This window comes from Podarcis vaucheri, assembly GCF_965113315.1.
Source record: "Podarcis vaucheri genome assembly, chromosome: 8".
Classification (NCBI taxonomy): Eukaryota; Metazoa; Chordata; class Lepidosauria; order Squamata; family Lacertidae; genus Podarcis; species Podarcis vaucheri.
Window position 1 is genome coordinate 31,345,619 of NC_138766.1, and position 13,249 is coordinate 31,358,867.

The 13,249-nt window shown below is 43.5% G+C and overlaps 1 protein-coding gene across 3 annotated transcripts in view; it reads left to right on the top strand.

The window, feature by feature from the left end:
* Positions 1-9,803, top strand: part of GCNT2 (glucosaminyl (N-acetyl) transferase 2 (I blood group)) — a 44,781-nt gene extending 34,978 nt beyond the window's left edge. For all 3 annotated transcript variants that reach the window (XM_082234516.1, XM_082234515.1, XM_082234514.1), the window contains 3 exons: positions 5,827-5,919; positions 7,847-9,539; positions 9,607-9,803. In XM_082234516.1, the coding sequence (XP_082090642.1) occupies positions 5,827-5,919; positions 7,847-8,037 (284 nt within the window). In that variant the 3' untranslated portion in view covers positions 8,038-9,539; positions 9,607-9,803. The remainder of the gene's footprint in view (positions 1-5,826; positions 5,920-7,846; positions 9,540-9,606) is intronic.
* Positions 9,804-13,249: the final 3,446 nt, after the last annotated feature.

The following is a 13,249-nucleotide window of genomic DNA, read 5'->3' on the forward strand; positions in this document are numbered from 1 at the left end:
AGTATATATTCGTAATGGTCTTCTGGTTTGTGATGCATTTCATTGCAGTAGCTGCAGTGATTTGGGGTGTCACACAGAATGTGAGGCACTCTCCCAAATCTTGCTTCAAAGGGAAACTCCACTCAGAGGCTTCCTAGCTTCATTTGCAGTGCCTGCCATGCCTCTATGCTGGCTTCATGCTGCATTCTCAGTAGAGTGTTATCTTTGGGTACTGAACCAGATAGTAAATCACACTTTCCTTTGACTTATAGAATCATAGACCTGTACAGTTGGAAGGGATCATGAGGGTCATCTAGTCCAAACCCCAGTAATATATACACTCCCCCCTCCCCACTTGTAGGTTATATAGTGGGTAAGCTTTAGACATAAAATGTGTCGTGAGATGCAACATGAAGATGCAAATGTGGCTGGTCATTCCACCATTTTCTACAGACCCTCATTCACTCCCCCGCCCCCCAATTTCCCCCCTTTTCTTATTTATTGAATCAGTCTTATTGTAGCCCCAGTTTTCACTTTTCCTCTGAGAAAGATGTTTTCTTTATCTAACAGCCTGCTACCTTTGCTCTTTTGGTTGGGTACTACACAGTGGCCATACCAGCTCCCTGAAGGTATGGTAATAGCTAGTTAGTTGCATCCCCTAACAAGCCCAGGCAGGTGAATTGGGCCCGTGGAGCAGGGTGGTTGCTATTATTGTCCATGCATCCTAGACACAGGAACATTTGGCACAGAGGGAATTCTCAGTGCCCTTGCCTTTTCTTCCTTTCAGATCTCTGGTTTCTCTTATTAATGTTGCTTCCCGAAAGAAATAAAATTGCAGAAGCTTTGTTCACGTGTGTGTGTGTGTGTGTGCGCGCGCGCGCGCAATTTGAATTTGCAAACTATTTTCCAAAGAAATATAATAGAACTTGAAAGTACCTCCAGTACATAAAGAAGGTTATTAGATGTCAGTGTCTTAATGCATTTCTGATAACTCAGAGGGATGTATCTGACTCGGCCACACTCACAGCTGACCTAATGAAATCAATAGTCTTAAGTTAATTGCATTTGATTTAAATCCATTCATTTCAGTGGGTCTACTCTGTGTATGTCTTGAATATAACTCATGCTGATAGCTTCGAGAACACTGTCCAGCCATCTCGTCCTCTGTCGTCCCTTTCACCTTGTGCCCTCCATCTTTCCCAGCATCAGGGTCTGTTCTTGTCAACTAAATGCTTGTGGGAAGCACATAAACAGAGCCTGAGCACAAGAGCACTTCCTCGACCTCAGCCCCCAGCAACTGATATTCAGAGGTATAGTGCTTCTGATAGTGGAGGTGCAACATGATCATCATGGCTAGTAGCCACTGATAGTCTTATCCTCCATGAATTTGTCTGATTTTCTAAATCAACCAAGTTGGTGGCCTTCACTGCCCCCTGTGGGAGTGAGTTCCACCATTTAACAGTGTGCATTGCTGAAGAATATCAACAATGGCCTTCATGGTGGAACTGGATGATTACTGTACTGGGTGCTGAAGCTTTCGAAAGGCACAGATTGCAGAATTATCTCATAAATCTGTTCGTTGGACTAAAAGGTCTGCTATGAATGTTCTGTAAACCTTGGGACCTCACAAATCAGGTTTTTCTGTGGTTTTGTGGCATGGAACATGTTGCTTTTCTGATGTTGTTAAATTCCATCTCCCATGAGACCCGGCTAGCATCTTAGTGTATTTTTGGTCTCTGTGGAAGCTGCCCAGAGTGGCTGGGGAAACCCAGCCAGATGGGTGGGGTACAAATAATAAATTATTATTACTATTATTATTATTATTATTATTATTATTATTAGCATGGCCAATAGTCAAGGGTTGTAGGAGCTTTAGTCCAGCAACACTTGACAAACTGGACTCTGGCACACCATTACAAATTTGTCATTTTTTGCTGCAGTGGAGCAACACCACTATCCCTTTGGAAACAGGACTGTGGAGAGGCAGAGAAGCTGAGCATCAGCACAAAGCAGAGATGGGGAAGCTGTAGCCCTTCAGTGCAGCCAATGGTCAAAGATGATGGGAGTAGGGGGCCCAGGAGCATCCGGGGGACCATCAGTCCCCATCCCTAGCAGTCTGCAGAACATGAGACTCCTAATCTCAGGGTCGTGGGTTTGAGCCCTATCTTGGGCAAAAAAAATCCTGCATTGCAGGGGATTGGACGAGATGACCCCCCGTGGTCCCTTCCAACTCTGCAGCTCTATGATTCTATGATCAGCCAACCAATCCTTCTAGGAATGCCCATGATGAGCAGCCTGGTAAAGTAGCACAACCACCCTGGCTAAAGCACACAACAGCTTTGATGTATCGCAACAGTACTTGCTGCTTGTTGTGTAATTCATTTTCTAAGAGCCCAGCCCTTTTCTTCCCGAGCTACTTTTCCTGACCTTAAAACCTTCCCTGAGGGCACTCCTTTGTTAGGAGCGTTGCAAAGTGCTCATACTTGTCACCTGGGGTAAAGTAATGTTTCAACTATCTTTCAAATTATACCCTTTGGCAAAAAAAGAAAAGAAAACCCACCTCCTTGGATCTTGTGAAAGCTACACTGGCTGGAAAGACAGGTCAGCCCTCCTGAGAGCTTCTGTTTCACCCTTTCCATTGCTCCAAGCTATTTCTCAATCTTCAAGAGTGAAACCTGAACAACAACGAAATGTCCAGATATTTACATGCCCTTTCATCCATTTCCTGGGGGGCAAATGAGCCAAAGAAAAGGAAGCAAGGATCTTAGGCATAACCTTGGGGTGGGGTGAGGGGACAAAGTGTTTGGATGCCAGAAGTGCATAAAAGATAGCATAAAATTGGTTTCACCATCATGAGATTTCCAAAGAAGCTGGCCTGAGGATTATAGTTGGGGGGGAGTGTCCCAAGTAGTACTCACCTGAAACCCCCCCAAAAAAAATCCATTGGACTGCTGCTATTATTAGTTTATCTGCAGTGACTTTGATCCAAGATACGGTTCTCATATTTTTCTTGGGCTCCGGCAGTCTCCTATACACAAACTCCAGAAAAAGCCTCATGAACAATAAATAGACATACATACATACACATGTACATACATACACATTTGATGCATTTCCATAGTTAAAACCATGCTCAAAGCAGCTTACAACATGAAAAAGAAACCAGAATTACAAAAGTTGAGAGAAACAATAAATAAAACACATCAAAAAGCACACAACCAAATTGAACAGTTCCAAGATAAATCATAGTAAGATAGCCAAGAAGATGGTCTCTGGCCTCTTCAGCAGCCTTAGCGTTTGTAGCTGGAGTCAGTCAGGGCCCCTCCCTCCCAGACCAGGTGGGGAAAAGCCTGCAAGGCAGGGGGGAGGCAAGGTCTTCCAGGACTCACAGCCAATATGGAATCATCCAAAACAAGGCTGTGATCCTAGGCTAAGTTGACTGAAAGAAGTACATAGAAAGAGCATTTCTGTCCTTTCCTTCTGCCACTCTCCGTACCCACATTCGCCAAGGCTGTGCCAAAGTGACTGCTGCTTCCAGGCCACCTCTGCCATCAGCAAAGCAGACATTAGGAATCTGTGGCCTTCCAGATCTTGGTTGCTGGACTCCAAACTTCCATCAGCTGCAGCACCCTGCAGGGCCAGTGATTGGGGATGATAGGAGTTGTAACCCAGCAACGTCCGGGAGGCCACAGGCTCCCCAGCCTAGCATGAAACCCAATGCGGTGGGGTGACTTGCTGGAGACACTTCTCAGGGGCCCTTCAGGCAGCTTTGCATGCAACTATCAACCTAGCAGGTTGATAGACTAGCTAATAACCTGGGATTATTATTTTTTATCCCTCTTGCTTGAAAACTGGCACCACAATGCCAGTCTTCCAAACTCAGTAGGCTATTCCTTTTCCATTGATTGTGGCGAGTAATGCCACAAGACCAGAATGCCACCAGTTAAGGTTTGTTGTAGGGATTTGTTGCCCCCAAGAACCTTGGAGCTACTTACCATTTTTAATGAGATTCAGTTTCATTGGGGAACAAAGGAAGCCAACTAAGTATATCATCTAAGAACCAGTTCAGTATATATATCTGTGGTATTTGGAAGCTTAGCTGCTGAGCAGTGTCCTTGAAACACGCTGGGAATTGTTATTGTGATCAGCCGACACTGAGAGTCAGGAAAGAAGCCTATCTGCTTCTACCATAGGAAGGAAGTGGAATTAGGGAGTTGAGAGTAAGTGCCATTTATTGAGCATAATTTGCTGTTTCAGGTTTGTTGCAGAATGTTGTGCGTTGATTCTACTATTGCGTTGTAAATAATCTTATGCATGCCGTGTCTACTGTTACTTTAGTGCTTTTCCTCTACCCCAGAGATGGGTAAACAAGCAGATCAGAATCTGCTGGTAGATGTTTGTGTGATCTGTAGTAGATAGCCCTGGCTTTCTGACTCCCAGTTGCTTAACAACAGGAAGTAAAATATGCAAGTTAAAAAACAAAATTATCTGGGAGGAATTCAACATCATTATATGGCTAGCGGTGCATTTAGGGCAGTGCGACTGGTTCCCGTGCACTGGGCGCCAAGCCTAGGGGGTGCTGCAGGACATTGCAACTATAACGTAGTGAATTGAGCAGAACAGAAGATGAGAAGTGGGGGGTGCTGAATTTTGGGCCCACACAGAGCACTGCTGAAATTTGAAAGATCAAAATCTGCCTCTGCTATGGCCATTGTTCCACCAGTGCAAACATTTCAGTTTGCCAGGTGGAAGGGTCACCCATCTCTTGTCTCCCCCTTGCACTGTTTTTTTTAGGGGGGTTCTCCCACCCACCTACTGAACCAATTTTGGGGGCACAAGGACAGGGGTAAGCAGCTCTGCATTACTAGAAGTCTTTGTGTGGGCTTCTGTTAGCAAGGCTCATTTGCCGAATCTTTCCCTCTGTGTTGTTCACCTATAACAGGCTTCCTCAACCTTGGCCCTCCAGATGTTTTTGAGACTACAATTCCCATCATCCCTGACCACTGGTCCTGCTAGCTAGGGATCATGGGAGTTGTAGGCCAAAACCATCTGGAGGGCCAAAATTGAGGAAGCCTGACCTATAACATATTCATATTCATTGGTTCCCTTTTACCATATCTTAGTGCAACCCTGTGGGGTAGTTTTAGAGGTTTGTGCTTAGAATCCTTAATCTGCAGTAACTCAATACATATGTACACCTGGAGAATTTGGGCTACAGTAGGTAAGGCTCCCATGCTCCAAAAGCACCGTTTTGCATTGTTCTGCAGCTGCTATTTTGCACCGGCTCTGATTGGTGGACCTTTGGGTCATAGTAAAAATGAAGTAGATGCCACAAATTTCACCTTTGCTGTACTCCATTCATGCCTGTGTACAGTGCAACCAGTTCTGTTGACTCTCGGCATTTCTTCCAAAAGTTGGTATTGGGTCCAGGAACACAAACATTCCTCATGGCATTTGCAGGACGTATCATAAGCAGCACATGCAGACTGACCGGAGATAGTATTTCCTCCAGGCTCGTTCTTGTGCATGGACAGTCAACTTTGTTTTACTGCAGGGTTCACAGGTCGACAGGAAAACCATACCTCCCTTTGTGATGCAGAAACTATTTGTACAGCTGGAGATTTTGGAAATAACTTTTAGAGATCAGGATATGTGTGTTGTTTTTAACACAACCTGGCTTGGGCAAAAGCCAGAGGCTTCCAAATAAAAACCTTTGCCTCTGAAGAAACTGAGATGAATGAGGATCTCCAACAGGGTGGCACAACAGTGTTCACTTCTTCAAGAGCGAACCACCTCATTTTAAGAATAAGACTTACCTTTCTCTTGTGTTCTCTCTTCAACAAACAGGTGTCCCCGGCTCCATGCCAGATGCTAGATGGGAAGGTGACCTGAGAGCTGTCAAGTGGAGCAATGATGAGACTAAACATGGAGGATGTCACGGTAAAGAACACATAGTTTTGGCATTTTGTTTCAGTCAACTGCAGGAAGCTTGATTCTCCCCAGTGATTTTTTTCCCCAAAACCATTGTTAACATCCATAAAGTAGGAAAGATAAAGATCCAGTTAGCAAGGTGAAAGGGTAAAATGGGACTTTGTTTTTAGTAGACCTACATAAGACTGCTCAGCTGTCTCACGTACAGAACCCTTGCTCGGTTGACTATATCTGGGAACAAATCTGTAGGAGTTGGGACTGTAAAGAAAAAGAAAAGGAGAAGAAATATCAGATGCACAGAGGTGGAGGAAAGGGAAGAGTAGGAGGCAGAAAGGGTGGCATATTGAGAGGAAGGAAGTAGTAAAGAACAGGAGCAAGAAACAGGAGAAAAACAAAGATATAATGAGCAGAAAACTATTGACAAAATAGAAAAGAAAGAAGAGGAGCTAGAAAAAAAATAGAAGGGAAGGCACACAAAACAATGGTTTTGAACTGCAGCCATAGTGAACAAGCTTAGAGGAAATGACAACAAGGAGGGTGCAGCAGCCAGAATTTTCCCGGAAAGGGAACTGCCTGCTACTCCCTTCCCTCAGTAGTGGTGCATTGTCATTTTGCTCAGCCGCCGGGGATGGAGCCACCAGCCAGCGTGGAGGGAAGGGGGCTGCTTGGGGACAGGGATCCAGGATGTGGTCGTTCCACCCCTCCTGAACGTCACACCTGAAGCAAACTGCCTCCCTTTGATTCCAGACAGGGCAGTCTCCTAAAGAAAGCTTCCTTTCTTTATTGCTCTTTTGTTTATTTCTCTGTAGCTTTGTGTACTTTGCTCATCCAGCCATGTAGCACTCATCTCCTTGAATCTGAAAGGAAAACAAAGACGGGAATGTGGTTTTGCTACACAGCAGAGATTTCCCTCTTGCAACACAGCTCTCGCTACTATGTGGTCACATTAAATGTTTCCATTGGTGATACACTGAGAATGCTCCACTAGCGCCCCTCCCCTTTTTAGTAATATGTTAAAATGCCTGGAAATTACATAAAATATTTACACGCATAGAATCATACAATTACAATTACACACACAGAATCATAGAAGTGTAGTGTTGGAAGGGACCCTGAGGGTCATCTATCTCAACCCCCTACAATGCAGGAATCTCAACTAAATCATACATGGCTGATGACCACCCAGCCTCTGCTTAAAAACATCAAAGGAAGCAGCTGGGATTCTGTTTCACTGACAAACAACTCTTACTGTCAGAAAGTTCTTCCTGATACAGTGGTACCTCGGGTTAAGAACTTAATTCATTCCGGAGGTCTGTTCTTAACCTAAAACTGTTCTTAACCTGAAGCACCACTTTAGCTAATGGGGCCTCCTGCTTCTGCTGCACCACTGGAGCACGATTTCTGTTCTCATCCTGAAGCTAAGTTCACAACCCGAGGTACTATTTCTGGGTTAGCGGAGTCTGTAACCTGAAGTGTCTGTAACCTGAAGCGTATGTAACCCGAGGTACCACTGTATTTAGTTGGAATTTCCTTCCTTGTAACTTGAAGTCATTGGTTCGGGTCCTAGCCTCCAGACGATGAGAAAACATGCTTGCTCCATCTTTCACGTGACAGCCCTTTAGATATTGAAGATGGCTATCATATCTCCTCTCAGTCTCCTCTTTTCCAGGCTAAACATACCCAACTCCCTCAACCTTTCCTCATAAGGCTTGGTTTCCACACCCTTAATCATCTTGGTTGCCCTCCTCTGCACACATTCCAGCCTGTCAATATCCTCCTTAAATTGTGGCAGCCAGAACTGGACACAGGAGTGGTCTGACCAACTTAAGGTCTTGGGCACAGGCATGCATTCCAGGCCCTTCCTGTCTTGTCCACAAAAAAAGAAGAAAAGTTTTTGTGTGTGATTATTTTTTCTTCTTCCCCTATTCCTTGGCAGGTCGTTATGTCAGAGCCATTTGTATCTATGGAACTGGTGATCTGAAGTGGCTGCTGAAATCCAAAAGCCTTTTTGCTAACAAGTTTGAACTGGAAACATACCCACCAACCGTGGAATGCCTGGAGTTGAGTGTTAGGGAGAGAACACTCAATCAGAGTGAGATACCAGTGGAACCAAGTTGGTACCTATAGGAAAAGATACCTTTTAAGTTGATGAACAGAAACAGTCATGGAAAGCCAGCATTTTGGCTGGACCATTCATCGCACCTTGAAGCTGCGCTTCTTCTTCAGGATACTCAATACGAGCCATTTTTATAACACTTTGAACACCTTTGCACTAAGACTGAAACAAGATTTCAGGGCAATCAATATATTAGCTGAGCTTCCTTGATATTTTAAAGATTTTGGAACAGGGTTATTCACCCTGCCCAGAAAAAAAACACTCAGGTATTATTTATTAATACTTTGGGAACTGGTTTGTATTAACCAAGAGAAAGACAGTGACTTCAGATTTCAAGCTGGTCACGTTAGAGCTTGCCCTTTGTTACAGTCAGGTCTCACTAAGTGATGGTTCAGGTCAGTGGATTAAAATTGACTACATCTCCTCAGCTTCAGCTTTCAACTCGTTAGCCGGGCAACTTGTGCCAGCTTCTGCTGTCCTACATACAAGCATTGTACTTGATACTGAATTGACCTCTGCCAACAATTTAGAAACCTGGTTCCTGGACCTCCAGGATTCTCTCAGTAGAAGGAGAACCCCACACCCAACCCCACAAATGTCAACTGAGTTTTATCTCCCCTCTTTAACCCAGGAAGTATTGCATGTATGGCCAGGGTAGTGTGGGAAGTCTGAATCACAGCCCCAGAGGGTTAAGTAGGAGAGTGAAATAGAAACTCAGAAATGGGAGGGCAAATGTTTCTATTGGACCAGTTGCCTGTTTACACTTGCCATATTTGGCTTGACTGTTAATTGATCCCAGAAATAAAAAGGAAAGGGGCTATCAGTGGTGTCCAGGACCTAGTTCATTAGGCCCAACTCTCTTTGTGGCAAGGAACTGTTGCTTGGGAGAAACGAGACTGCCTTTTTCAGAGGAAATGAGCCTAAGCACTATTGCACACATTCTGATAAAGTTAAGCCAGATCTGTATCTAGCCAGGGTTGTTGTTTTTTTTGTCCCAGGTGAAGCCTCCAGGGGGGCACCATTGAGAATCCCAGCCTGTGTATGTGTGTACACAAATGCGCGTGGGAGGTGGGATGCAAACTGGGTCTTTGACTCGGGTGAAATAAAGTCTAGTTTCACCTCTGGTTAAGCAGAAGTCATTTCCACTTCTGAAAACATTTCTGCCCACAATCTAAATCTCCCAACTTCTGGGATTTAGAGACAGAAAAGGTGATTAAGAAGTGCTTAAAAGCATTGGGGAGAAAGCTAAATAGCCCAGAGACATTTCCCTCTCCAGATGTTAATATTATAAGATTACACACACACACACACACACACACACACACACACACACACATTTTGTGCATGATTCCAAACTTCTCCCCATAAAAATGCAGAAGGGAGTGGTGGTTGGAATCTTGCACAAAATGTTTTATCCATCCCAATGTCCACCAGCTCTTCTGAATGCTTGAAAAAGGTGTGTTAACATTTGGGGTTGATGGATTTGTTAATAAAATATCCACTTCGAAAACTTGTGATACAATTTTAGTTAAACAACTTGTGATACAATTTTAGTTAAACAACTTGTGATACAATTTTAGTTAAACAACTTGTGATACAATTTTAGTTAAGCTCTTGCTGTGAAACATAACCTGTCTCAGATATGATCCATTGACTGCTGCATTTTTAACTGAATTGTATGTTTTCCTACTAAGGAAGCACATTTGCACATACCAAGGATTGGAGGCTACTCACTGTAAAATAATAATAATAATAAAGTTGGTTGGTTTCTTGTTAATTTTTAAAAGCAACCCTCACCAAACTGACAAGTTGCAGGTATAACTCAGTGTCTCCATGCTATGAAAAGTGTTACCTGCTAATTTGTACCAAATTGCTTTAAAATGCAAAGACCACTGTATGAATTGGTGGCAGAAGCTTGGGCCAGCTGTAGTAACAACTTTCAGGACAAGGAATTCACCATTTGCATGGTATTGACCATGCCATAGGGGCTACAAACAGAAAGTGTGTGGGTGCCAGAAAATCCAAAGGTTCTAATCTTCTGATTATTTTGAATATTTTAAAAACAACATGAGGTAGGATGGGTTGTCAACACTTTGGGAACAATGAGCATATTTGGAATGCTGAGAAAGACTGGCTTCTGTGGGCGCCAGTCACAAAATGGCTACCATGGAGGTTACAATCCTCAGAGGAAGGGCTGTATAGAAATTTAATAAACATATAATAATAATAATTTATTATTTATACCCTGCCCATCTGGCTGAGTTTCCCCAGTCACTCTGGGCTGCTCCCAGTCGAGTGTTAAAAACAATACAGCATTAAATATTTAAAACTTCCCTAAACAGGGCTGCCTTCAGATGTCGTCTAAACGTCAGATAGTTGTTTATTTCCTTGACATCTGATGGGAGGGTGTTCCACGGGTGCCACTACCAAGAAGGCCCTCTGCCTGGTTCCCTGTCACCTCACTTCTCGCAATGAGGGAACCACCAGAAGGCCCTCGGCGCTGGATCAAACAAACAAATAGCAGACCAAGCTGTTTGCTAAGTGCTGCATATCAGGAATGTTGGGTGTACCTTGTGGAATCTCAGTCACAGAAAACAGCCATTTAGTAGAGTTGTCTTTACTAGGTTATCACCAACATACTCGCAAGGTTATCAGTGCATAGACAAACAGTAGTTAGGCTATCTGTCAAGATAGGGATGCAGCTGGGCCACTAGATGAAGCTGGTGGCGACTGAGGCCACCTGAGCCTCAAGCAAAGGTTCCAGAAGTAGTCCCAAGCTATGTACCTGCTCCTTCAGAGAGAGCATAATAACCCCATCAGGAGCAGTTGTTACAAGTAGTCATCTCTCTCTGACCCCAGAGAGGGTTCTTTGCTTCAAAGTCCTTGCTCTGTTAGTCCACAGCCAAGTCCTTAGTTCATTGGCTTGCAAAGCTCTGAAACAGATAAAGAGGTTTCAAATTCTGAAGTCTGGCAATATCCCAACTTCTTCCTCAGATGTTCTCTTCGAAAAATCCGAACTTGAATCCACAACCAACCCCAACAGAAAGCTTTCAACAATTCATGCAATCTCCTCCCACAACCCACACAGTATACATGAAGTTACACACAACCCACCCTTGTATACATGAAGTTACTTGCCAAATCTGCCCACTAGCACACATAAAGAGAGTCGCAAGGTGCCTGCAGGTGCATTATGGGTGGTTGAGTTGTGTCTGCTGACTTATGGAGAATTAGCCCATTAACTGCATTACAAGGGACGCTAAGCAGTGTTGCTAGGCTATAGAATGAATGCTGAAATGCACATTATACAAATGAGATACTCCCAGGTGTTCCTGTCATCCTTTAAATAAATAAAAGGTGCAGAGAAACATATGAACCAGAACTGACCTTTGACCAACCTCCCACCCACCCCCATTCTTGAGGATGTGTGCATTGCAGCTACTTTTGACCTTTCTCAAGGTCAGATATGTAGAGGCGAATCTTTTCATAGCATGCTTAAAAGAAAATTAAAAGTAGTGGAAACAGATTCTGCTGCCTAATTTGTGTGCATCAAGCTGCTGTTAAAAGGCACAGCAGACCCAAAGCTGCAACTGGAAATCAAGCAGTTGTTCACCATTAAAAAAAAAAAAAAAGGATTATCAACTGCGTATTTTCCACACTGGCTTGTTTACTCCTATAAGTTCTGTCTAGGCAAAAACGATATCTGATAACAAGGAAGTGTAAAATAGAGACACCAATATTGTTTTGCATCGTTTGCCTTTTGAACAGCAAAAAGTTCATGAGTTTCCATCAACAGTTTTAAGGTCATGTCTTATCACTGGCATTTCTAAGCTGCTCTATGAGCCTTTTGAGTGAGTGAGCAGGAAATTAAATGAAAAAATAACAATGCATGGCTAAATCATAAAACCTGTTTAGTTAGAATTACAAACCCTCTCAGTTCAGCAAAGCTTTCTTCCTAGTGAGCAGGGTTAGGATTGCAGCTTGAATCTGTGCAGGTTACTCAAGAGCCAGCCGCACTTATTACTTCAAAGTTGGTGTGTTCAGGATTGCAGCTTTGGAGTCCCGTTGACTTCTGCAAGGCTGATATTATATCTGCAAAGGCTACAGGTGCCTTTCCCTAGGATCACAACCTAAACAGGCAATGAGAATTCATGTTGTGGGGTGGGGGAATTACATGGTCAGTTCAGAACTGTTAAAACGACCTCTTTCCTCACACATATCACTATAATCAGTACAGATATATACAGGCAGAGTGGGTAGGTGTCATTCTCCAACCAATCTTTTCCCTGTTTTGTATACTTCATTCTAGGGACCTCTGTATGTTTTTGTGCAATGGAAATTAATAAAACATGTTATTCAGATGCATTCCATGATAACGGATTACTAGAAGAAACATGAACTTCCTTCCCTGCACTCTTTTAAATCCATTAATTACATGTTTGTTCAGTTGCATTTATTGTATTTTAATGATCTGCTGGAAGCCGCCCAGAGTGGCTGAGGAAACCAAGCCAGACGGGTAGGGTATAAATAATAAATTATTGTTGTCATTTATATTTATGCAGATGCATTTATATAGTTCCCTGACCTTTTCCTGACACAGTTCTGATCTTTGTGAAGAGTTCATATGTAATAATAATATTAACAACAGCTTCACACAACACCCTCCCTTTAAAATAATACACTGATCAAATCAGCTCCGTACATTTAAAGCACAAGGCTATCTCCAAAGAATCCAGGGACCTGTAGTTTACCCCTCACAGAGCTACCATCCCTAGCACCCTTAACAAACTACATTTCCCAGGATTCTTTGGGGGAAAACATTGTGTTTTCAATACATGGTCTGGATGTGACCAGGGTTAATTTCATGCCACCACTTAAGTAGGAAAGCCACTTCAGATTATTGTGTGCTCTGTCGTCACAGAGTGTGCCAGTGAGTAAAATCAGACCATTCAATGTTGGACTTAACTCTTTATTAACAAAAACATGATCTCCACAGACCTGGCTGAAGGTCAGGTATAATGAGCACAGCAGCTCATTCCTTGTGGGTCTTACTCCATGAAATCAGTTGCTGAGACTAAGGTCCCTGCCTCCCCACAGCTGTCTATGTTACCTCCTCTCCAAGGTGTTTTCCAAACAATCTGAGACTGTGCCTGCATGCAGCCAATCTCTTCATCCTTTTCATGCCTCTCCTGATTCTGGGAGATGGGCAGGAGGAGCTTGTCA